The sequence below is a fragment of the Cuculus canorus genome, chromosome 1, assembly GCF_017976375.1.
Source record: "Cuculus canorus isolate bCucCan1 chromosome 1, bCucCan1.pri, whole genome shotgun sequence".
Classification (NCBI taxonomy): Eukaryota; Metazoa; Chordata; class Aves; order Cuculiformes; family Cuculidae; genus Cuculus; species Cuculus canorus.
In genome coordinates this window covers 162,710,076-162,735,785 of record NC_071401.1, presented here as the reverse complement: position 1 = coordinate 162,735,785, position 25,710 = coordinate 162,710,076, and the positions used below count along the sequence as shown (strand labels likewise).

The window sequence follows — 25,710 nt, the reverse complement described above, 5'->3', positions numbered from 1 at the left end:
CTTTGACGCAAAGAGAAATTTCTGCCTGAGTCCACACTGAAAAAAAAAAATCATGATGGTATTGCAGTATGGATTTTGGCTTGACAAACTGACAAGGCTTTTAAAAATCATCACACCAATTAAACAACATCTCTAGCGTGCACTTCTGGAATGACCCCACGGAAAAGAAATAAGCAAATAGGCTTCATATGTCAAACACTGCTTTACAGCTTAAAGGAACAAGAGAGAGAATATCTTTTCTCTACTACTGTTTTATGTTTAACCTAGCATGGCAACAGTAAGGTTTTGCACGCTCCAGTCAAAAGGCATCTAAGATCTCTAGTGAGAATCTTGGTTTTTGCTCCTTTCATTTTCTTCCTTACAGTGCTATCCTTGAGGCCGCTCATGGTGGTTGGTTTTTGGTTTTTTTTACTGTACAATTATTTTTACTGAAATAATGCTTACATGAAACATCTAATTTAATTGATTTTCATTAAAGGTTTGTAAAGAAACTTTGTAAAGTTTTGTTTCATTAAAGGAAGTAAAGAAGTAAAATGGGAACTGGGTATCTGGTGGAAGAGGGATGAACATTTTGAGTGGGAGCAACCTGTTTTAAGCACCTACGATTATTACTTTCTGCTGTCTGTTCATTCAGTAGCCTTTTATACAGAAGTTACAAAATGCCTTTTAATTTTTTTTCACAAAAACAAACAACAAATGGACAGGTAGTACTTTTTCTGAGAATGCTGATACTTATTTTAAAACACAAAGCAGGACTTTTTGCAGTGATGTGTATATGTGAGTGGGATAGTTGCAGACAAACAGTCTGGGGAGCAGAGATAATAGCTGCCTAACACCCTCTTGGTATATGCCAACAAAGTAATCACACCTGTCCTATTTTGGTTTCTTGATGCATCAATTCCTGCTGTAGCTTAAGTTTTGATTATATATTTCCATTTAAAGGTGCTTGTACCTAGGAATCCAATATTAAGTAACGTTTGGAAGAAGGCTGGTTTGACACTAATGCTTCCTAACCCCAGCTTCGTAATTTCAGAGCTAAGACACTAAATTCCTGCTGCTACTAATTGAGAGATTTTATTTATGTCCTGAGAAATGTTTATTTTTCTTTTTCCTTTTCCAGGACCTAGATGATATAGAAGATGAAAATGAACAATTGAAGCAAGAAAATAAAACCCTCTTAAAAGTTGTTGGACAGCTGACAAGGTAGAAGATTCAAGCCTCAATGAGGAAAGATTTAAAAACTACTGATTGAACATTAAGGTCAATATAGAAATACTTCCTGTGTTGCAATATGTTATAATAACTGTCTTTATATTTATTGTTAGAAAACCAGATGAATGTTTATTTTCATAGTACTTTCTTCTTCATTCAATGAAATGGCATCAAATCTGGGGTATATTTTTAGCTTTTTAGAATTTTTAGAATTATTTTTGACATATTTCAAAGTACTAAGTTCAAAGATATTTGGGTTTTGTATCTTCAGATTACATCTGGATAAATTACAGTAATTTAAAATTCATAGCACCAAGATCACTTTCAGTCCACATGGGTGTATATTTTTGAAATGAATGGAAGCAATACATATAAGCTTTGTTTACACAGATCCCAAATATATATTTTGGGGAGTATTTCCTTTTTTTTTGTTTATAGACAGCTGTAAAGTGGATGCCTTATTACTGATGTATAACATTTTGCAGATTGATTACTTGCTCTAGAACTCTTGTATACTGAGTTTTTTTTACTGTATCTGAGACTGATAATAGTGGAGAGTAGAATTTTTTTTTTCTGTATAACAGTATTCTGGCAGGAGCGGGAGGTTTTATTAATAAAAAAGAAACAAAGAAAATCACCCAAAACCCAATAAGTCACCTGTGGTATCAGCATTAATGAGTTCTTAGAATCATATTGAAGTTGTGCACTGCAGTTTATTTTAAAGCTTTTGCTTTAGCAATGAAATGAAAGTTGGCTTTCAGACAGTAAGTTTGCTTGCTATGATGAGAATTCAAACAAAGCCTGGAGCTTTCATTTTAGCAAAGACGCTTTCTCAATGCTCTTCTACTTAAAGCTGTCATCTTAAAATTTGTAGAGATCATAACCAATACGAGTTTTTGATGTTTGCATTTTTTAAGCTGAGTGAAAATTTTTCTGCATAACAGAGCAGACAGGCATAGAGGTGATTCATGCCCTTTTGAAGCATCAGATGGTTTTAAAAAAACTTTATCCTTGATTTTAAACTAACAACCATGTTCACCATATTTAATAAGTGCCTGTTTAGATGTTACATTCCAGTTCTGACTGCGTACTGCTTCTTCTATAACCTGACAGTAGGCAAAATTTTCATTTGACATTAACCACAGGCCTTAGTTAATGATTTTCTTCTTAAAATTATTAGACTGACACTACATGTACTTTCTTTCATCTTAATACAGCACATTTTTCATTCCTAATAAGAATAAATGTATGTCACTTGAGTCAGGACATTAGAAATGAATATTTCAGAGTCCAGGCTTTTTTCTTGACAATTTTGAAATTTGGTCTCAGAAAGTTGCATGCATATGTTTTTTGTTGCCTTAAAACTTACACACAACTTTGATATTTAATAGTGATCACCTTTTCAGATTTGCCAATTGTTTTAGTAATGTGTAATGACTATAAGAGTTTCTTAAATTTCAAATCCGGGTATTATTGTTGGGCCTTGGATTGATTTGGACATAGAATAGGTTGTTCTCCTTTTGTGTATTCTATCGAGGGGGAGGAACATTCCAAAGCTTTGAAGTATTTTTCAATACATTTATATTCCAGAATGCCTTGATGTTTTTCTTCATAGTGGATGAGTTCCCATGGGACACCATTTAAAACCTTTTACTTTAAATGGTATGGGAGGGTTGTATAGACCCTCTGAACTATGATATACAGTAATGAGTATTGCTTTTAATATTATTCAAACAGTAAGAATTCCCTTAATTTATCAGTTTCATTTAATAAAAATCCAAAGTACTAAAGAAATTAGTTGACCTGTATGCCTTCTGAATAAACATGAAACTTCTCTGTAGGAACATCTGATTTCCTTCTCTGTGTACTAGGTAAGAAATACACGTACCAATTTGTGGCATGGGATGTCAAATATATTGAAGCAACATTAAGGCATTAATGCAGAATACACATATAAATACAAAGTTGTAAGTGAGATATTTCATTAACTGTATTTCACAGACTTTTTAAACCAAAGAATAACAACAAAGAACATAACAAGACTTACTTGTCTTCATATTACCTCTTCTCGGTTTGCATATGTATTGACTGAAACTCAGCAACAGCAATGCCAACATTAGAATTTTATATTTTTTTTTACCTTGGACATTTAGCTGACAGGACTGTTTTGCAGAAGTACTTCTTATACCTTATCTTGAAGAGGTACTGGAAAGGGAAGTTTCCAAGTATTTGAAACCAGTTATGCTTCAGGCAGAACATTTGAACAAAGGAACTATTGGGAACTCATATAAAGTACCTCAGGATGTGATTGTTGTTGTATATTATTATACAAATGTCAAGCTCTTCATGGTTTTAAAAAGTCCCACAAATTGTATCTTGAAGCATAAAGCTTCTGCTGACAGTTTGGAAGATGTAGGTGGCTTTTTGGAAAAAAGTAATGTCAATAACAATTCATTATCACTTACATTATCAGGCTCTTGGGAGTTTAGTAGATTCTAGGAAGAATTATGTATTATGTAGAATGTTAATAATTTGTCTAGTCATTACTTGCCATTAACTTTTTCCTTCAGTAGGGTACCCTTATAGTCAAGCTCGAACATAGAATAAGTTTTTGTCCTAGGTAATTTGAAGGCATTAAATTAGCTACCTTACCAGCAATTCACTAACCCATGTCTGTGACCTTACCAGTCCAACAGCTTGATCGCTCTCAGTTGTGTGATTTGAAAGCAGAGACTGCTGTAAGCGGGAACCCACCTCGCTTGGGAAAGCTATATGATTCCTGAATAAATCTGGATTTTTAAAGTGCCTATGCTAAATTAATTTACTATGGCTTTTTAAGGGGCAGGTGGTGGTGAAGTTGGTATGCATTATTAATTGTCTGAGTAAGTCTCTTGGAGATTTCTGAGCTTCTGTGTCTTAAAATTTATACCAAATGGCTTAAGTCTAGCACCTGTGATTCTGGGTTACTTGGGTCATATAGGAAATCTCAACAGAACGGTATTCCAAATAAGATGATTTTGTTTCCAAGATACTTTAATAACGTACAGCACATAATCCTGTTTTGATAATGAAAAATTATACTCCTCATGTGGTCACATACTGTTGTATAGAAAACATACTGCATTCAGAGCTGAAGGTTAAAGTTGTGCAGAAATATTAGGTTGGTACAAAAATAATTGCCATTTTTGTAATTGTAAACTGTGATGTTTATTTTGGAATGAACTTTTATTTAACTGTGTTTACGTTGCATACCATTTTAAAACATGAAATTTGCTCTACTTATTTATGCTAATGGCTTTGTTTATGATAATGGTTTCGTTTCCAGTGTTTAGTCTGTTATATTACATTGTCACATTCGAGATAAAAAAATGGAATGTAAGTGGTTTTGTTGTATGAGTTCAAAAGAGGACAATAAAGCAACAGAAACTGCTAGTAAGGTCAACCAAGCATTTGGCCACAGGACCATCAGCGAACGCGCAGGTTGACATTGGCTTCAAAAAAATCTCACAATGGAAACGAGAGCCTTGAAGATGAGGAGGGTTGCAGATATCCTTCTGTGATAGATGACAACCAGTTGAGAGGTGCTGTTGAAGAAGGCCCACACAAAACAACTTAAAAGGTTGCAGAAGAACTAAACGTTGACTGTTCAGCAGTTGTTTGATATTTGCTCCAAAGTGAAAAATCAAAAAAGCTTGACAAATGGCTGCTTTATGAGCTAAATAGAACTAAAAAAAAATTGTCATTACAAAGTCTGTTCTGTGCTGCTTCTGCATAACACAAACAATCTTTTTCTTGATTGCATTGTGACATGTGATGAAAAATGGATTCTGTATGATTCTGCACAGTGACTGGACCCAAGTGAAACATCAAAACAATTCCCCAAACCAAAGTTGCATCAAAAGGAGGTTATGGTCACTGTTTGGTGGTCAGCAAGCGCAATCATCCACTGCAACTTCTTGAGTCCTGGTGAAATCATCACAGCAGAGAAGTATTGCCACAAAATCGACAGAACGCACCAAGAACCGTGGCATTTACGTCCAATACTGCTTAATTGAAAAGGACCAGTTCTTCTCTGTGACATTGCCAGACCACATGCCTTGCAAATGACTTGGCAGAAGCTGTATGAACTGGGCTACGAAATCCTACCTCACCCAGCTTACTCAACAGACCTCTCTCCCACCGATTAACACATTTTCAAGCATCTTGACAACTTCCTTCAAGAGAAAATTTTCCACAACCGAACAGCAACTCAAAACCCCTTTGAAGAATTCATCAGTTCCAGAATTCTTTGCTACCAGAATAGACAGACTTGTTTCTTGTTGGCAAAAATTGGTTATTTCAGTTAATAAATTTTATTCTAAACTGAGATATACTGCTTTAAATCTGATGGTTTTAAAAAAAAAAAAAAGCAGTTCTTTTTGCACCAACCTAATATTTTTATATCATTGATAAATCTGCACTAATGTTTGTGCGATTTATTTCCTGAAGAGGATATTCAACCATACGTAAATATTGGTGATTTTTACAAGGAAATTAAAAATATCTAATTTTTCATTTTTTAAAATAATTAAATGGCCATGTTTAAGTTCAGTGTTACTTCATGTATCTATTAACTGAAAGAGTACGTTCTGTATTTGCAAATGAGTGGGGTTTTCTGTCTTTAAAAGCAAAATTGTTCTTGATTAATTACCAGATTTGTAATTACTCGTTTGGAGGTTAATTATTGCTGTGTTAGATGGACTCTGAATTTAAGAGGTAGAATGAGAAAAGGGGGTGACAAGAAATGTCAATGAATTCAAAAGTAGGAAGTATAACCTAATGATCGGGCTTTTAAATTTGGCTGTTCTGAAAATAGCTGTGCAAAGATTTGTGATTGCCATAAGCACTACAAAAGATAGAGGGTGTTTAGTACATTCAAACCAAATTATTAACCTACATCAAACCTCTTTTCAGCTTGTCTGGTATTGTTACAACTTGGAAACTTACTACCATAAGAGAGACCAAAAGGAATACTGGAGATCAAATTACTTTTGAATGTTTTGCTAGGACAGCTGAGTCCTAGTTTGCTACACTGACTCCAGCAATTATATGATTTTCTGCAAGTTGTTTGTGGCTATTTCTAGCTTGGGTTGAAACAAATCAGTATTAGTAGCCAAGAGGAAAGATATTTATTGGGCAATGAATACATGACTAGTGACTATGGATGTCATTAACATATGACTGAGTGTCGGTATTTCTGGGGCTCAGATCCTTTATGAAATGTCCATTGAGTAGGTCCATTTGCATCAGTATTAAAGATCATAAACCTCCGACATTTTTAATAAGAAACAACTATTTTATGTCAAGAAATTATCATTGCAAGCCATGACTTTAAAACACAGTACAATTCAAAAAATTGTGCTGGTACCTGTAGATGCTGAGACTAAAGAGCGAAGGATTATACTTAGAAGTTTTGATAAAAATGAAACAAATACATTCTGGATCTTTAATTTAATATAGAGGTTCACTACAAATCTGTTCCATGCTAGTGTTTCTAGAAGCGTTTCTGCTTCTTTTAAGTATTTCTTTTGACTACTTAAATATATCCAGGACAAAAAGGACTTTGTCATGTATTTTAGTAGCATTCATGATCTTCCAAGTATGCTGACTTACTGTAGCAAACCTCCATCTACCATTTCTCCTTGTACTATAGCAGATGTACATTGTTAATTTTGCTTTTTTTCCTGGATTTCTGGTGTAACTGTTCCTGTTCAGGGCCACTCGTAATTTTTCTGTTCTGGAAAATTTGTGGTAGCTGTTTTCCTCTGAAAATAGTCTCAATCATAATGCGGAGTCATTTTAAAAAAAAATAAAATACATTTTATGTGTTTAAAATGTTGAAGTATAATTTAGCTATAAATAAGTAAATAGCCATTTTAGTTTTGAACATTGACTAGTTGTGATATTTGATATCAGATTAAAAATGATACTGAGATTCTTACTATTGCAGGTAAAAAATGTGTTTAATCTAACGGTGAGGACTGTGTGCCTTTGTCCAAATAAAATGAAATTCTTTTAAATCAAGGCTGACTACTTATTATGTTTAAAGAAGAATTAATATTGTCCAAATAAAATTCTAATTGGATTTGTCACCCATACTGGGAAGCTCCCAACCTGAACTGCTTACTTTCAGATTCAGTTCTTCAAGTGCTCATGTATTTGCACACATGCAGGAGAGAAATCTGCGTTTTTCCATTTTACTAATTTTCTGCTTTGGGAATGTAGTGCGAATCCTTCCATCAATTACATGGAAATGACCTTTTCCAATACTTCAGTGTCGAAGTATAGCCCTTTCCAGGAAAAGATAATGAAGGATGTTAGAATGCTACTTCTACACAAACAAAGGTAATTGACTTCACAATGGATTTAATCTCTGAAATGGCTGTAAGGATACATGTTCTGTTCTTCTGCACAGGCAGAATTATTAAAGACCACCTCTTTTTCATTTATTGCTGTGGACTACATATAAAAATAACAGGTGGATCATACGTGATCACCATGGAGTTAATAACTGTATCACAGTTTATCATGAAGTTTGTAATGTTGTTTTTAAAAAAACAACTTGGAGCCTTTGGATTTTATTTTCAAATACAAAAATATGCCCTTCCTCATTTTTTGCCTTTGACATTTTAGGTTTTTTTAGTCTCACTGGGAAATTTTAGCTCCAGGTACTGGATTGCTTGTTCTTGTGCTCCTCCTTTAGTCACTTGACTTGCCATACAGTGTCTACCTGATATTAGCATTTGGTATGTTTTACCTGCAGATGTTCTTTTTTCCTCTCCTAACCCGTCTCTTCCATTCTGTTTAGTCGTTTTGGTATCTTCTTGTTTCCCTTGTTCTGCTAGAGCCTTCAAGTGCTATCTATGAAGTGTAACGATGTCCATAAAACTAGTATTTGCTGGACATTTTCCTTTCTTAAACAAAACTCAAATATTTGTCTGAGGAAATTTTCTCTTTTGAACAATGACACTGTGGATTGTCCTGCTACTAGAAGTTGCTCTGGGTCATCAAGGATTTACCAAGGTTTTGAGAGGGACTGAATATTGTTGTAGATATTGAAATGATCCAATGCGCTAGTCATAAAACGTTCTGTCAGTCTCCAACTGTTAAAGATGAAAAGGAAGCCTTGTAGGAATATCACATGTGGGAGTGAGATTTATGTATGGAAAAGTGTTTTAGACTGAGTCAACAGCAGGGATATCCTTCCAATGTGAATCTAACAGTCCCAATTAGCACATCTCTCTCTGGAGGTCTGGTGGTATGCCAATGCATTTCAGCTGGCATTCCATGAGCAGGAAGGTCTAGTTACACAGCCTGTAGCTGTGATCTCTGTTGCTAATACCACGGTAGGTATTTCTGTTCAAGCAAAATTGACTAGCAATTTCTGGATTCACTCAAGACATTTGAAGTAATATTAAGTGTTTGACAGGTTTTAATATTTTATTAGGAAATGGGTGGAGTCTTTTATACCACATCAAAAGGCTGCAAGCACTTCATTTTCCTAGGCAAAGCCAAGTCCCCTAGGCCTTCTCCTGAAGTGAAAGTTGCTGCTCTAATCTTAACACCTTTAAATAGGGTCATTTTTATAGACTGTCGAGGGTTCTCACCTCAACCAGCACAAAACCTTCAGGCCGCCTTTTAACAAGCACTTGAAGTTAAATATCGTTAGAAAAATTCTAGGAGCAGATTTCGGGGTTAAGCACTTCAAGATGAAAAGCAGTCAGAAGTCCTTGTTTCCTTCGTTGAAGAAGATCTGTTGAGACAGACAAAACCCAGCAGTGTTTCTGAGGGACTGCCTTGGGTAGTCATTGATGGGCTTCTCAGGCCACAGTTGTCTCTGCACACCAATGTCCCACAAGTACCTTACTATAGCAAAGAATAACAGCTGAGTTCTAGAAATATCTGACTTGCGTTATCTACTAGTTTGAGCTTAACTGTGCAAAATATGATCCGCAATTAGTGATGGATTGTAGTGGATGTTGCTAATGATGACTTAGGAAAAGTGAAATTCTCTTCCCTTTTAATTTGTGGTTTAGATGTTCATCAAGAGATGTGTATGTGATGTTAATTGCTGAGAGATTAAACATTGGCACTAATAGTATAAATTTTAGAATCTTTGAAGTGAGAGGTGCTGGCTTTGATATCTTTAATTAACACTTTTTGATTTGTAGGTGTTTTTTATGTGATAAAGCTCTGTTAGAGAAAGATGTAAAAGCCTTATCTACCCTGCAGAGATAATAATCCAAGTCCATGTTGATTTTAAATCAATATGCTGTAAATTTTTAAGAATATTACTTAACATTGATGTCAAATTTTATTTTGGGATCTGGAATTTCTTTAATAATAGAGGTAATGAAAACATGCATATTTGGTGCTAATGCTCTGCCTTTTTTCTAGTAAATAGAAATGCTGTTGAAGATGAACAGTTTTATAACTGACCTTCCAATTGTTGACTTCTTTAGGTGTTTAAGGCTAATAAAATCTGTGCTTTCTGAAATAGAAAAAGGATGCACTTACAGTGTGGTGATGGCAAAAATGAGAACTTAATCTCTGCTTAGTCATTTAGGGTGGGAATTTGAGCAATTTTTATGGGTTTCCTTTGATAAAATGACCTGAAGATATTCAGGTATTGCAGACTCATTCAGCGAGCTATTGTGTAATCTCACGTAATAATGCAGCATTAACTCTTGTCTTTTCTTTGTACCAGGGTATTTTTCCAGGAACCTAAAGCATAATTTAAAAGAAAAACAGTGTTTTTCTGTCACACAAGATTATGTTTCAGAGCACTGTAGCTTGACAGTTGTCATCTTGACACATTCTCTGTTAATATTTATCTCTGGAAATCATATTTTGTAGAGCCTGTGGATTGAAGTCTTTGTTTTTCTGTCTCTCAGAAATGTTAATCTCTACTTTTGCCTGAAGGCTTGTTACAACAATGATGCATTTTAGAGTTTAAGATTTTGATTGCAACAGTGTTAAGTGTGGTTACAGCCAGCTACCAAATATATTTAAAGGGTGGGGACAATAAAACCATTCAAGCTTTGCAAGTTGAGACTCTCTAGAAATAACTCTCATATTTCTCTGTGAAGCAATTATATAGAAAATGCTAATTGTTCCCAACTGAATCAATCCTTCCCATTTAACTGCTTCTGCTCGCTATAGTTTGTAATAAAATATCACTTAAAAAACCTTTAGTTTTCTTGTTCTGGCTTTGTATGAACAACAGTCAAAAAAGACCATCGGCTTTCAGTTTTCTCAGATTCTAGGATGATTAAAGATGTTTGAAAGCAGGGAAAAAAATAAGAGAAAATGTAAGGGCTGAGACTGTGCAGGGTTGAATATTAGCGAGAAGAATAGGTGTGTAAGGCTGAAGAATAGCTAGGTTTCCTCCAACATTTTTGTCACATAGTTTTCAACAAGGAAAGGATGAAAACCGAATTTATTTTATATTTTAAAAATGGTTCTGGTTATCACTACAATATAGTGGTTTTATGAGAAAAATGTGATCTCCAGAGCTTCATTTCCTCGCCTTTACAACAATACTTAAAAAAATGAAAAAGAGATTTACTTTCCACTGCGCTTCAAGAAGTCCAAATAACTATTTAAAATCACAGCTTTGATCATATCTTTCCTAGACCATGCTAGGCTGTTAGGTGAGTAGGCAGAAATTCCAGACATCACTTTCCAAATATTACCTGATTTGTGGTACTACTGAGGTATATTAGTATGTTTGATGTTTTTGGGGGGTATTGTAGGGCTCGCCTGAGGCATTTAGGTGTCTGCAGAAAAACAGAGCAGATTTTTAGGATATGGTGGGAGCCCCTTGCTAAAGCACCAGGATCCTATGGAGGAGTTCTGGTTTGTTTGCATCTAAAAGCCCTCTTGCTGCATCCTGTAGATTTGAGTTTAACAAAGTCTTCAACAACTGCTGAGAGATTTATGAAAGAAGAAAACTGCCTTTACAATATACTAGATATATGAATGCAAGTGTTACACAACAAAATAAATTTAAAAGCGCATTGAATATAATGTTAGTCAGCGAAAGTGTTTAGTGCATTTTAATGTAAGTCACTGTGCCTGTCTAATGCGGTGGTGTATGTATAAATTTTTATAAATGCTTAGAATAATTACAAATATATATATATCATAGATTTATGTTTATGAGGTTAGAGTGATGTTTTATGTAACCGAAATATGTTTTCAGGTGCTTCATTTACATCCATTTAAATAACTACTTTGAAAAAGTTAGCTGGTTTGTTATAGGAAATGCTAAACAGAGTTAGCAGTTTGCTGCTGGTGTAATGATCCATAATATTTTAATATTAAAAACTTTAATCCAAAACCTGATGGCTTGGAAGTCATGTTCCTGAAAGAGCTGCAATGATTATGAACTGTATTATAAGTAATACTTAAGACTATTTAAACATGAGGTAAAAGAAAACATTTTTTTATGTTTTCCTACTTTCAGTAGCATTCATTACTTACTTTCTTAACTTTATCTGTTTCACTGAGATTTCGTATGTGTATTTTTGGTTGATCTGCTTAGCAGCAGGAGAAGGGTACTCCTCTGGGTACACTCAATTGCAAAAGCCCAGAACTGGATAAGGATCTCAAGAGAGGTGCTTCTTATTTTGAATGAAGTAGGTGATGCAGCTCCGTAAGCATGTTCTTTTTTCAGGTTCCTTTTAAGCAGCTGTCAGCAGTCTCCATTGGGAAGGGAGGCTCCTCTCTCCAACTGCTCTCTACGTAGGAATCGCATCCTTTTTATTTCGTAACCTGGCCATTGAGTTCACGTAGCTTTTCAAATGCTGTTAATATTGCAGCTGAGGACAGGAAGAATTTCACTGGCTTTCATACATGGGAATATATTTTCATGTTTGGAATGTGTTCCTGGCAATAATAGTGTAACTTGACTTCACCAGTAGAAGAAAGCGGATTGCTATTTGGGATTTTTAATAAGTGCCAATGGTCACTTATTCAGAAGCAGCAGTGACTGTCAGGTGTTCACAGGGCTGCCTGTGTAACACAGGGCAATATGCCATTCTGAATTTTGGTCATAGAGATCCGTGATAAGGTGATGAATTCAGTGTTAGAGATCAAAGAAGCATCCAAACTAGAAACTAAACTCCTATAATTGAGACACCAACATATTACTCTCTATTCTGTAGACAGATGAAGATGCAGACTCATCAAATGTTTGCTTTGGAGCTTCAGTCTAATCTATAGATAAATACAGACTCAAACTTTTTAGGTCTATCACTTCATTATCCTTTCATCTTCCAGCACTGAATTATTTCTTATGAGACTTCAAACAACGAGTAGTAGATCTCGTTTGACTACTTGAGGATTCTACAGTAGAAGAGTGTGGTTGTCCTTTTGCTTGGTTTCATTTTCTTCTATTATCTCTTGCCTTACTGCTGCCACTTGAGAGTTTTAGTGTTTAAGCTGAAATATAGTTCAGTTTACATTCTAAATCAGAGGAAAGTTATCCTAGCAGATTTCTATTAGCAGATTGCCTCTGCAATTGGAGTCTTCTGTGTATTTTACTCAATTTTTATTTCAGTGGAAGCAAAACCACTTAACTGAAGGGTTCAGGAAATGTCTATCAGTGCTGCTAGATAGTCAATATTTGAATCTATTAGCAATCTTTTCTGACCCTGTGCTGTAGTCAGAACTTTATGATTACAGAAAGTAAACAACTAAAGTACCTGTGCAGGGAGCGAGAGTTATAGGTAAGCACTTTCTATTTGTTTTTTCCTCTCTTAAACCATGCACTGGATAATATACTGTGCTGTCCACTAAGCTGCTGCAGCTAGACAGCTGAACCAACATATTTCAGGGTGAATATGAAAACCCACCGGACAGGATGAATCAGCTTCCACTTATTTGCAAATTGGCAAAATGTCATGTTCCTCCTATGCTCTTCCACTATGAAATTTTTACCTTTCTTTCCCACTGCTGTTTTGTAAATAACAGTGTGTCTTGATACTGAGAAACAAGAAGATTTTAGAGCAACCTATTGAATTGCCAGCTGCCTTGTTTAGCACTGAGGCAGAGTGGCACAGGATGCAGTTTATTAGGCGCTGGCACTAACGAGAATTTTCCTCCTTGTAACCGGGCAAGATGCCATATCTCCTTACCAAAGAGATTGAAACAAAACATATTTTTCTTCGTAATTGTGCAAGAATTAAAATAATAAACTGTTTTGAGATCTTGGCAAACATTACTTTGTATTTTAATTAATTTCAATCACCTTTGAAAAAAAGTAATAATTAAATCACTTTGAATAAAGCTTCCAAATTTGAAATAATAGGCAGGACTTCTTTTCCTCCTGTTTGTCCCCTGTGTAACATTGTTGTTTATCTTGTTAAGCATTCTTGGCACTTGCAAGAAGAAATAAAATGGTGCTTAAGAAATCAGATCTCTATAAAATAATAGCCCAATGAGCACTGAATAAAAGTATATATTAGACCTTATTATGTATTAGACCTTTTTTCAAAACAGGAAAGGAAACACAACTTACAAGTGAGTCTTACTCTGCCTGGGTGAGTTGCAAAGACCAAATACATGTGTACTGCTACACTTCTTACTAACGTGGCTATATGATCCGAAGCCTAGGATGGGAAGCTGCAAGGCCAGGGCAAGCAAGCCACTGCTTCAAATTGAGTGTCATATAGCTGGGGGAAAAAGATTGAGTGTGTTATATAGTCTTTTCTCTTTCCTCTAACTATATTTTTTGTGATGCTTAGCTTCACTGTCAGTCTGCTGCAGTATTTTTTGTTTGTGTGTGTCACAGTGAGAATTTAGGGTGTGTCAGCAAGAGATGACGAGGTGAGCAAAGGTCAGGCTGGATGGCAGGTAGGGATCGAGGCACAGGTAAGTACACCTGCAAGGAGTATATTTGTACAAGATTATATTTGGCTTGGGAGGGGAAAAGAAAATGCTGTTTGGTTGGCATGGAAATAGTTATCTCAGTAGGTAGGCTGTGCTGAACTCATGGAGAATACTGTTATTTAAAAACAAGTCCTCATGCCTACTCATTTTGGTTTTCCTTTTATTTCTTTAGTGCAATAGAGAGCAATAGCTGTGGGATGCAGAGGAAGTAGAAAAGGACAGAAGAGGGGTCAGTGCTTAAAAGAACAGGACATTGCAAAAAGGCTCTATAACAAAATGGGCACAGTACATCAAATGCAAGAGGAGGGTGGCTGGAGTCCTCCTGCCAGCAGACAGCCTGTCCCAGCACTCAGCAAAATAATAGCAGTCAACCAGAAAGGCATCCAGTCAACTTAGGAAGGCATCCAGACTATGGGCTGTGAAAGGTGAGAACTGGGAGTTCCTTCCTTTTCAGGCAGATAAGCGTTCAAATTCTACTGCTTTTATCAGTTTTCAGCTGATAAAAAATTGATATGCTCTTATTAAATCTATATGATCTTTGGTAAAGATCACAGACCAAGGCTTAAAACTTATTTACATATCTCCAGATATATTTTGAAAGTGTATTTGACACATGTAATTTTTAACATTGTCTCAGTGATACACAATAAAAAGAGAATTGAGAAATTATCCACAGGTGAGGAAGACAGCTTAGCAGAAGCAGTAGCAAATTTGGAGCAGCAGCTGTGGGGGTGTTTGCATTGTGTACTGTTAGGTCTTTCCTTGAAATTACCATGTGGGTGAGCCTCTGACACTGGCTGACAGCAAGGTTGGTTTGGTGGTGCTGCAGAGAATTCTGAGAGTTTGCAAACCGTGCAAGAACCAGCCAGAATTTAAAAGATAGTTTTTGAAGAGATAATGGAATGGCTGCAATAGTACTTAACTTTATTGAGGAATGGGGGGAATTTGACTGCAAGAAGCCATAGGAAGTACAGATGGGAAAGGACAACTCTCTGCAGGGACAAATGTCGATGGGAAGCCATTAGAGTTGGGCTTATGGTCCGGCTTATGGTCGTAAGAGTTAGAGTTATCCTTGCAGAGAGCTGGCTGTGAAGAACTGTCCTGGACCTGGGGCAGAGTGCTGCAAACTCTATGGACAGGTGCTACCAGGAGTAATAACCTGTTCCTTTGGATCACAGGAAAGTAAGAACAGGGGGTGTGAGAGAAGCTAAAGAACAGTGTAGGATAATCTTAGTGTGGAACAGTATCTGTGCTCTGTGTCAGAAAAAGCTAAACAACTAGCACCTTGTCCTTCAAAAAGATCCTTTAAAAGGAGGGAGAAATGCTATTATGTCAATCGCAGCACCAGGTGCATTTGGAGGGTGTGGAGCTCACCTTTCTCATCTCATCTGCTGTAGAAGAATTCTGATTTTATCAAAGAGGAAATTTTTTTTTAATAAAGGGGAGTGACCTCCTAGTGTAAGGTTTTCCACAGGAACTCAACTGGGATTTTCTGAGTTTTACGACTCATGTTTAGTATTCAAAAGAACTAATGTTCTAACTATCTGGACACTACAAACAATTCTGATTCCTTCCCTATTCATCCAACTAGAATAAAATGGTAGCAAAAGGATTTGGAATATTTATTTTTTAGAAGGGGGCATGTGGGCTTGATGATCATCACTAAGTCTGTGGTTAAATGAGTTACTGGAGAGCTGGCAGTTTTGGAAAACATGCCTAGAATCTGGTTTTAATATATTTCTAAATTAGGAATTAAAAACAGATGCAACATGAGATTAATTACTCTTGATGCACTTTCCCTTGTCACCATGCAGTCCTCCTGTGTATGCCAAAAAGCCAGGAAGAGAGCAGTCTCACCACAAGTAATTTCTTTGTACAAGAACAAAAACTAATTCCCAAGTTTCCTCCCAAATATAACCATCTTAAACAGAGGATCTCTTCAGGATTGCATGACTACTTCTGTAGCAATTACAGAAAATGCCTAAGTGGAAAAGCAACAGTAGGAAACAATCTGTGTTTCTAGCTTGTCTGTCTATAAGATTTTCTTTCCTTTTCTGTTAATTTAATGCAGATGCAACTGTACAATCCATTTTTCTATTCAGTACATTTTTTTCCCATTTGCTGTTTCTCTTGCTAAATGAAATGAGCAGAGTCAGCTTGACAGAACTAGCCAGCTTTCTTTAGATCAAGGGCATGTGATTTGTGGCCTGTAGTTGGGAAACCACTGGTATTAATTTGTTTATGAAATCTATTTCTGCAGCACGATGACTGGAGAAGGATGTCAGTCCTCAGGAGGGACCAGGCTGGATGCAGGGCTGAAGAGTGTGGGAGAGAAGTCCCATAGCCTGCTTGACCACAAGCTGCTTAAATCACTCGAGCTCTGGTTGAAACTCCGACCTCTCTGGGCAATTAATAATACTGCTTTTCTGATAATTCTCTTTGCCCTGCTCTCTGACTTGATGAAACAGGATCTCTGTCCAGTTTTTTACTAGATTATATACAACAGGTGATACGAACTCCATCCTAAACCAGCATTTTTGTTTTCAGTAGTGTAATACTCTTAAGACAGAGATATCTGTCAAGACCTTTCAGTCAGCTGTTCTCTAGAGGGAGCTGCTTCTCGGAGACCTTGCCTGTATGCTCATCCAGACTCAGGGCTTGGTTGGGTTGAGAGAGGGCTGGGGCTGCTCGGGCTTTCTGAGCTTTACTCAAGGTAGAAATGTGGCTGGGCAGCACGGGCTGGTAATTTCATGGAATAGCCAGGACTGCAGGATTTGTAGCGTGGGAAGCTGTTTCAGCAATCTGCTTTTTCAGACGAAAGCAAATGAGATGGCTGAGAGCTTTCTGAGGAAGCCAGAGCAGAGGCCTGGGCAAGGGGGAAGAAGGAAATGTAGTGGCAAACTGCTGCCTGCATGTAAGGTCGCACGCTTTCTTCCTCCTGCACTGATGTTGAAAGGGACATAGCTGAATGGGGTGGTGCTGTGAAAAGTCTTGTCCCAAAGTAAGGGAAAAGGGATCCCACCTGACAACTGTGACCTTCAATGATTCAAGGTGAGGTAAAAGGCAAGCTGTGCACTGAATGTGAAGAGCTTCCCTGCTCTGACGCAGTAAGAGACCAAGGCACCTGGTCACATCCAAATGTCCAGCTCTGTAGTGAAGTTTTCCATTTGAGTTCTCATTCCAAATTGCTGGAGACCAGACCTGAATGATTTCACAAGACCTGAAGAGACCAAGATATCATAGAATCATAGAATCACCAGGTTGGAAAAGACCTCCTGGACCATTGAGTCCACCCATTCCTATCTGCCACTAAACCATGTCCCTGAGCTCCTCATCTACCCATCTTTTAAATACCTCCAGGGATGAGGACTCCACTCCCTCCCTGGGCAGCCTCTGCCAGTGCCTGATGACCCTTTCTGTGAAAAGTTTTATCCTGATATCCAGTCTGAACCTCCCCTGGCACAGCTTAAGGCCATTCCCCCTTGTCCTGTCCTGAATGAACACTTATATGTGGTGGGTCTAGGTGTCGGAAAGTTACTTTTTTACATGTTACATATAGTGCAGCATCTCTTGGAATTGCTGACCAGGATCATTAGTTGTATGTCTCCTCTGTATTTTTTCAGGCATAAGAGCTGCTCTAACGTCAGATTCATAGAACTACTAAAGCTATGTAAACAGGAAAAAACAGTGAAACATAAAACAACAAAAAACCCCAAACCAAAAGAACCTTAGTGCCATCTTCACTAAAATGTAGCAGCCTGCTTGTAACTGAGGGACTTTGCAAGTTGTTCTCAGAATGGAGAGGTGGGGCTCACGTTATCTTGCCAATTTAATTCAAAGAGGAATAGAAAAATCATCATCTGTCTTTCCTCCTAGACAGAACATTTTTAGGTAATTGCATTTCACAGAATATATTTCACAAAATAAAGTTCAACAGTTATATCTAATCCCGAGAAGCGGAGCCCTGAAGGTGTGCGAGGACACCACATGCTGCTCTCCCAGTCTCTGAATTCCTCAGGAGCCAGAGTTTGGATGAAGTCACGTCTCCTGGCCAGTCTGTTTACTGTCTCCCATTTTCAACATTCTTCCCTTGACCTGCAGTGTTAGTTTGCGAACTCCATTACAAATTCCAGTGCTGCAGGTCAGTAGATAGAGTAGAGGTTTCAAATAATTCCAGGGTGGTTTGGCATGGGGTAAATATGGGTGTGTGATTGAATCAGACTCAAGTTAGGTGTGGTTTATCTTGGTTTTACTCAATTGAAGTAAAACAAAATGACAAGGAAAAACATCCTAATGTAATTGTAATCAACTTCTGTGAGATACAGACAGTAAGTGCAAAAGTTATGGTTAAAGGAAACTAAAACATTGTTGAAGTTGCACTATTGGAGCTGCATCTGTTCTGGAACTTAAAGTGAACAGACAGTACTTTCTTAGTGTAAACTTGGCTTTAATTGTGTTTATAATGCTGGAGATGGAACTCTTCAGATGTACATTCATAAAGAACAGTTGAAGCAAAAACCTCTTCCCCCAACCTTGCCTTTTGCTGAAGGCTGGCACAGCAAAACCTTTCTGTCCTGGGGAACTGAAAAAGGACACTGCGTCTGCATTTGAAATCCAAACTGTTCTGTTTCTTTGGTTTATGTGAACTTTAAGCATTTGCAAATTGCCTACCAGAAGGCAAGACAGTCCATCAAATCACATGTTCTAAAACCTATATGGGGCTAAACCTGGTAAAGCACTTGCTGTTTCAGCAGCATCACTTATGATTAAAATAATAGAAAAAAGAGGGACTTACAATCTGGTATCTGAAAATTGTCAGATTACATTTGTTCAGAATGTCTTTGGAGAGACGACCAGTTACTGCCTGCCTAGCACTAGGCAGAAATGAATCCACATGAGTGGGTTGTTATTGCTCCGTTTCTCACCTCTACTCAGTAAATATTATGGATGAGTATAAGGAAATAGAAAAAAAGTCGTAGAAGTCTACCTGAGTATAATCTTCTGTAGCAAGAGCGGAACCCAAAGAGTAGATAAGCACTGTAATCTTAAGTGTCATAAACCTTTAGGTCTACAATATATTGAACTCTGTTCTGTTCAGTATCTTCTCTCGAGTACCCTGAAAAGGAATCTGCAGGCAATAAAAAATGCAAAAGTCAAACACAATTTGTTCCATATTTCTCAGATAAAACAGTTCTAATGAATTGCATTAAAACCTATTCAGTCATTACAGAGACTTTGTGATGTCTAGTACACAAATTTTAGTTTCAGGAAATTGTTGCGGCACATATTGAATAAGTTGTGTTTGATCCCAGAGTTGTGGGGGGGTTGGTGTGTGCATGTATGGGTATATACAGGCATGCGTACAGATATGTTAGTTTGAAACATTCAGATCATAGTCAAATTCTCTTCCGGAGTATTAAAAGAGCTAGGAAAAGATTATTTTCATTTTAATTTTGAGATAAAACATCAGAAATTTTGTGTTCTATATTCCCCAAGCTGGCATTTTCCTGAACTATAAAGTATTGAAATAGTATTAGCAATGACATTGGTGCTTTTCTACTAAGTGTTCTATTTGTGTGAGTTTAACATAGCACAGCAAAACAGGGCTCAACTCAATCAATTCGCTCAGCACGTGTGGATGCTTATTCAAATAGGGACATTTTCTTACCCTCAGTCAGAAAATGTCATTATGCACCAGCCCACAGTGCTTTGTCTGTGAAGCACTTTTTATCTAATAACTACATCGCAGTGCTTGAGCACACACCCTATTTACCAGACCTGTCTCCCTGCAATTTCTGCCTCTTCCCAAAGATCAAATGGGTGCTCAAAGGAACATGTTTTCTTGCGGGTAGAAGATGTTAAAGCAAAACTGACACAGCTCCTCAACAGCCTTTCAGAAAATGACCTGTGGAATTGCTCTGAACATTGGCAGCATCGTATGCAGTTGCGTGTCAGGTCAGAAGGCAACTATATTCATCTAAGATGAAAACATATCAGAAACATTGGTATAATGATAGGTATAATGATATCTTATCAGATGAAAACATGGTCACTTATAGGATAGATAGATAGACAGACAGACAGACAGATAGGGAATTGCTTTGGGGAAAACCGTAGGTTTTAAAAACTGAGTTCTTGCACTTTGTGCCTCGGTTAGAATTTTCTTCTGTTAATTTAAACACGATACCAAAGCATTACATAAAAAATGATGAAGCAGGCTATCATTCCAGATGACTGATTTTCATTGTTACACTTTTGACTTACATTCCAAAACTCAGGAAAACTTTACTGGACTTTCAAAAGTTCTGTCACTTCTTTTTCACAGTATCTGACACAGAGTCCTCTGGTACAGCAACCTTGACCCCTCACTCATTTCTATTTGGGATTTCTAGCATAGAGTTATGAATTTGTATGTGAAGTGTAAACCTGAAATACCCTTCTGTTCCTAGAGCATTCTTGTTTTGTCCTACCAAGGAAAAGGTTCATTGTTTCTTCTACAGGATCAATGCATGCATTTCTTTTTTAAGTCCCAGCTAAAGCGTGCTGGTCATTTTTTTGAAGCAGTTATTTACCAAACTGGAGGTCAGCCACAATGGCCTTGACATGTGGATATCAGAAGAACAGTGTACTAGGTGTACTCATGTCCTGCATTTCGTACACAGAGTCATACAATGTCTCCATCCACCAATTCATAGGTGGTGTTCTGCATTAATACCCTAGCTGCCTCCTCTGTGTGCTCATGAAGCTGTTAACAGGAGCAGGAGGTTCCTCCTCCGTTCCTTTCAGCAGGTTATACTGGAGGAAAGCCACCATGATCTGGCAATCCAAAGATGATATTCAAGAAGCAAGATCATTTCAGAAAACTACTGAATTGGGCCAGCCCATCACCAATATCTCCCATTCTCTGGAGTGTTAGCATCTCTTCAAGATTGCCCTCATGCTGAGGCCTCTGAGTAGCAACAGGAGCAGCTCCGGAGGATCTGGAATGTTGGTCAGAGCACCAGGGCTTTAAATCCCCATAATTATCTGAAGTAGAAAAAAATGGAAGCCAGAGATGAGGATATCTCTGTGTCTGAATGCTATCGGTGGGCCCAGGGGCTGATCGTAGGCCTCTTTGTTTCCTCTGTTCACAGCTCTGACCGCTGAACTCCATCAATTACTACTATACCTGGGCTCACAAAGCATCACAGTTTCAGAGTCAAGAGTATCCAGTTGTGTTTCAGAGTGCCCCTTTCTGGGCCTTGTCAAAGACCACTGGAGGGGCTTGAAATCCATTGAAGCTTCTGCTTAATCCCTGCCATCAACTGCCTCAGTCAGTCAGTGCTCTTTGCTCCAAGCTACGCCTAAGGATACTTACTGGTTTCATAGAGAGAGGCAAACAAGAGAGAGAATATTAGACTTTAGCTGGGAACAGAATACTCCTATGCAAATCCGAGATCACCGCACATAGTAGAGGCAACAGTTGTATAAGCTGTGATCAAGCGGACTGTCTCCTCAGCCTGGTGGCAGAGCTGCAAGAGGAAGTAGACAGGGTAAGGAGCTTCAGGGAGTCTGAGCAAGAGATAGACTGGTGGCACCACACACTGAGATCTCTGAAAAATGAACAGAGGCAACCACCAGAAAAAGCCGCTGATCAAAGGGACAGGCCCACTTCTCTAGCTTGTCCAGGTCTCTCTGGATGACATCCTGTCCTTCTGGAGTGGCAACTGCACAGCTCAGCTTGGTGTCATCTGCAAACTTGCACTGAATATCACGCCCTCCCCTGCCACCGTCCCCGGCTAAAAGCCAATTCCCCCACAGCCACGAGCTGTATCAGGTCAAGTTCTGTGTCAGCACCCGTGTGTCCATTATCCACCCTGGGCAAGCAAAAATATTCCACTTTTCGCAATAGTAACTACCTCTTGGATCACGTGGTTGTTTTGCTGTGGTCCTTTCCCAGAGGTGCCAGTGCAGCTGCCATTGTGGCCCCAAGCTGCCCGACTGGGCAATGTGAGAAAAAACCAGCCTCCACTGCGAAACGGCTGCTGCCTACCCCATGAGGTGCTCCTGGGGTGAAGTGATACAGCTGAGTATCATCATTTTCCCTTTGGTCAGAATCTACAGTGGGAGGAAGGTGAAGAGAACGCCCAACCTAGGAGCGGAGAGGAGCAGGAGTTCCAGCCAACACCAAACGAGGCTCCTGGAAGCACAGCCAGCACAGGGGGAGGCAATGACCACAGTCCAGCTCTCCCATCCCCTCCTGATGCTGGTGCCAACCCAGAGAGGACAGGCTGGGAGGACTCAGAGCATGATGTTCTAAAATGTGTCAGGGTGATCTTTTTCAGCTAAGGCTGCCTCTTCTTTGACTCCCCAGGAGTAAATGGGACAGTGGGGAGGGTGTCCCTTCCCACAACAGTGACGATGATGGGAAGAGGGCCTAGAGTGGGCTGTGTATCTGCCATGTGGGTGGGCTGTGAAGATGTGAGTTGGCTCATGAAGGCCACGGGGGAAAGGAAAGGGGGCACTCACTTCTCCCAGTGTGTGCTGGGTTCAGTGGGATTTGGCTCCAGACTAGGTTACATTCATTTCTGCTTGGCATCTCAGAGCACAGACAGATTAAAAAGGACATTGAGGTTTCCGTGAGTGTCCCTTGGGCGGGTCAGTGTTGGGACCAAAGGGGTGCAGGGAACTGCTGACCGCGGAAGGCCTTTGCTGGCTCTTCAGAGCCAGATAGCCATGATTCAGCCTTGGGACTCCCTTGTCCTTGCACACCCTTTGTGATAGCTACAGTGGGGTCTGTCAGGCTCTCCTCATTGGACTTGACACTGAATTTGCCTCCAGGCTCAGGCACAACTCCCATGGCTGATGAGAACATGTATGGGAGCAGACTGGCAGGGGCAAGGACCATCCTGAGGCAGTTGACTTCATGTCTCCAAAGGGCACTGTGGGGGGGAAGCAGGCACTTCTGTATGCGAGGTTACAGATAGGTCACGGAATTCTGCTCTGCACTGCCATGGCAGAGAGAGCCTATCCCCTCTGGGGCTGCCACTGCTGCGATGGCAGCGTGAAGCCACAGATCCTCAAGTCACAATCGCCTCAAAGGCACCCAAGGGAGCAGAGTGTCTTCGGGCAACTCCAAGAAAGGAAGCCTGTTTCCTTCTCTGCCTGCCTGTATTTAGGCTAGCGATAGCCAGGGGTCTGTGTCCACTGTATGCTGTCTTCTGATCGGTCTTCTTCACTGTCCTCTGGGTCAAGAACGGGAACACGGTTGCTTTGATGCTGTGCCCTAGGCCAAGGGGTAGTGTTACACACGCTATTCCTTGGAAGCTCGTCGTACGCTGTGTGGTGGCTGTCGGTGTCTGCTGCCTGCTCGCTGCAGGAGCGCTGCACACAGCCGCAGGCCTTTGGACTAAGGATCAAATGCCTGCCAGTAAAAAAAGCTGTAGTGGGATTCGTATTTTAAATCAGGTTATCAATAGCTTTTGTATCATCTTTACTGTCAAATTGCAGCGGGCAGGGCCTCCTCAGTAAAAGGGCTTTGACACAGGTGTGCGTGCTTGGCCCAGCTGAGGCGCATTGTGGCCGTGAGAATCTGAAGCAGCAGCAGAGCCTGAGTGCCAAGCAGTGCCAGGAGGCCTCCAGTGAAATCAGAGAGGTGAATCCACTATGAGATTTGGAAAGGAAATGCGCCCAGGCCTCCAGACAGAATTATTGTCTTGTGAGTGCGTGGCTCTGGGGTGGCCGCCGGCCCTCGCCCCGCCCGTCCCCGCTGCCCTCGCGGCTTTGGCTCCGCCCGTGCCGTTTCCTCTCCCCCGGGCTCGGCGGCGCGTCCTGGGCAGGGTTTGCTCGGCGCCTGTGTGGCGGGGGGAGCCCGGCCATGCTTTCCCTTCCCCGCTCGATCCTCCTTCCCTCTTCCCCACGGATGCCGGCTTCCCATCCCGCTCAGCAGCGCCCGCTCCAGGGCTTTGATTCTTGCGGTATCCGTCGCCGAGCTTGACAGGTCGTGCCCTGTGAAAACTACCACCTTTACCTTACAGCTGACATCTTTAGGGCAAAAATGACATAAAGATGTCCGTGACTTAATGTTTGGCTTAATTTGGGCTGGGATTTGCTTTCTTGCTTCTAGAGCGTGTGGGACAGCACTGTATGTGCAAATGAAGTGATTAAACTTTAATGTGTTTGCTGCTGTTTACTTGGAGGGTTTTAAGCCTTGTAACGGATGGATGCGGCTGACGGCTTACCAGCACGGCGTCCTCCCTGCCCCATCTTGTTGTGAGTGAGAAAGGTTTGGTGAACTCCCACACGAGGACAGGCTAAGAGAGTTGGGGTTGTTCAGTCTGGAGAAGAGAAGGCTCCAAGGAGACCTTATAGCGACTTTCCAGTACCTGAAGAGGCCACAGGAAAGCTGGGGAGGGACTGTTCACAAAGGCTTGTAGTGATAGGACGAGGGGCAGTGGGTACAAACTGGAGAGGGGCAGATTTAGACTGGGCATAAGGAAGAATTTCTTCACCATGAGAGTGGTGAGGAATTGGAACAGGTTGCCTAGGGAAGTGGTGGCTACTCCAGGCACTGCAGCTTCTCAGTTGTCTCATTCCACAGGCAGAAGTTGTAAAAGTCAATGCATTTGTCAGGAAGGTTGACCAGGTTTCCGGCTTCCCACAGCAGTGCATAGAGCATCAAGGCCACAGTCCCAGCAGCCTCGAGTAGGATCAGTTTGAAGAGCAGGTGCCCAATACACCTCTGTTGCAGCAGACCCGTCCTGGTGCTTGCGTGCTTTCTTGATACCGTCGTAAGGCTTGCTGTGGGGATGCCTGCTGCAAAACATGAAGGAGGGGGACCCCTTGGTTGTTGCATGTTACGGCACCCTTCCCAAGATTTGCTCTGAGTCTGTGTCACTGAGGTCTCCGGACTCCCCTTGCAAGTACAGTACAAGCGTCTCTGTTGTGTCTCTGGTTGTGATGCACATGTGTTACTGGGTCAAGGGAGTGCGTTTTTGGTCACACCGAAGGTGGCTTACTGATGTCCTGTGCATGGACCAGCACTGAGAGGGCAGTATGGCTCCCTTAGCCCCACACATGCCCTTTGCACCACGGTCTCACGTTAGACAAGAGAGGCATTTGCGAGGCAAACTGCAGTGGTGGCAGGGGAGCAAAACGCTGCTTTCTGGCAACGAAGAGGTTAAGAGCTATTCTGGGAAAATGCTTTCCTTTGAATTTTGGTCAGACAGTTTGGCAGGCAGGACTAGGGAAGTGATTGTCCCTTTCTACTTTGACACTGCTGAGACCGCTCCTCAAACACTGTGTGCAGTTTTGTGCCCTCACTACAGAAAGACCTTGAAGGGCCCTAATGATTTCAAAGAAGAGCAAAGGAGCTGGTGCATGGTCAAGAGAACAACTCCTCGGAGGACCTGCAAGGCATTTATATTGCCTTGGGCCTGTCCTGCCTCGCTGCCCCCTGGTCATAGCTCTGGGAGACCTGATGCCATTGATGCTACTTGTTTCCAGCATCCCCATGGCCCTGAGACCCTTGCATGCTCATGACCAGCATGACCGGCATGGCTGGTCACTGGCTGCCCCACTGACGCT

At 40.0% G+C, this 25,710-nt stretch overlaps 2 protein-coding genes across 2 annotated transcripts in view; one reads left to right on the top strand and one right to left on the bottom strand.

Annotated features, from left to right (window-relative positions):
- Positions 1-7,662, top strand: part of PAWR (pro-apoptotic WT1 regulator) — an 83,979-nt gene extending 76,317 nt beyond the window's left edge. Inside the window, exon 7 of the mRNA XM_054052605.1 lies at positions 1,121-7,662. Within this exon, the coding sequence (XP_053908580.1) occupies positions 1,121-1,207 (87 nt within the window). The 3' untranslated portion in view covers positions 1,208-7,662. The remainder of the gene's footprint in view (positions 1-1,120) is intronic.
- A 15,961-nt stretch (positions 7,663-23,623) lies between these two features.
- On the bottom strand, positions 23,624-24,979 carry LOC128852221 (uncharacterized). Its single transcript, XM_054066806.1, is given in 2 exon segments — positions 23,624-24,266; positions 24,687-24,979. Coding segments are annotated over 2 exon segments (936 nt in total).
- Positions 24,980-25,710: the final 731 nt, after the last annotated feature.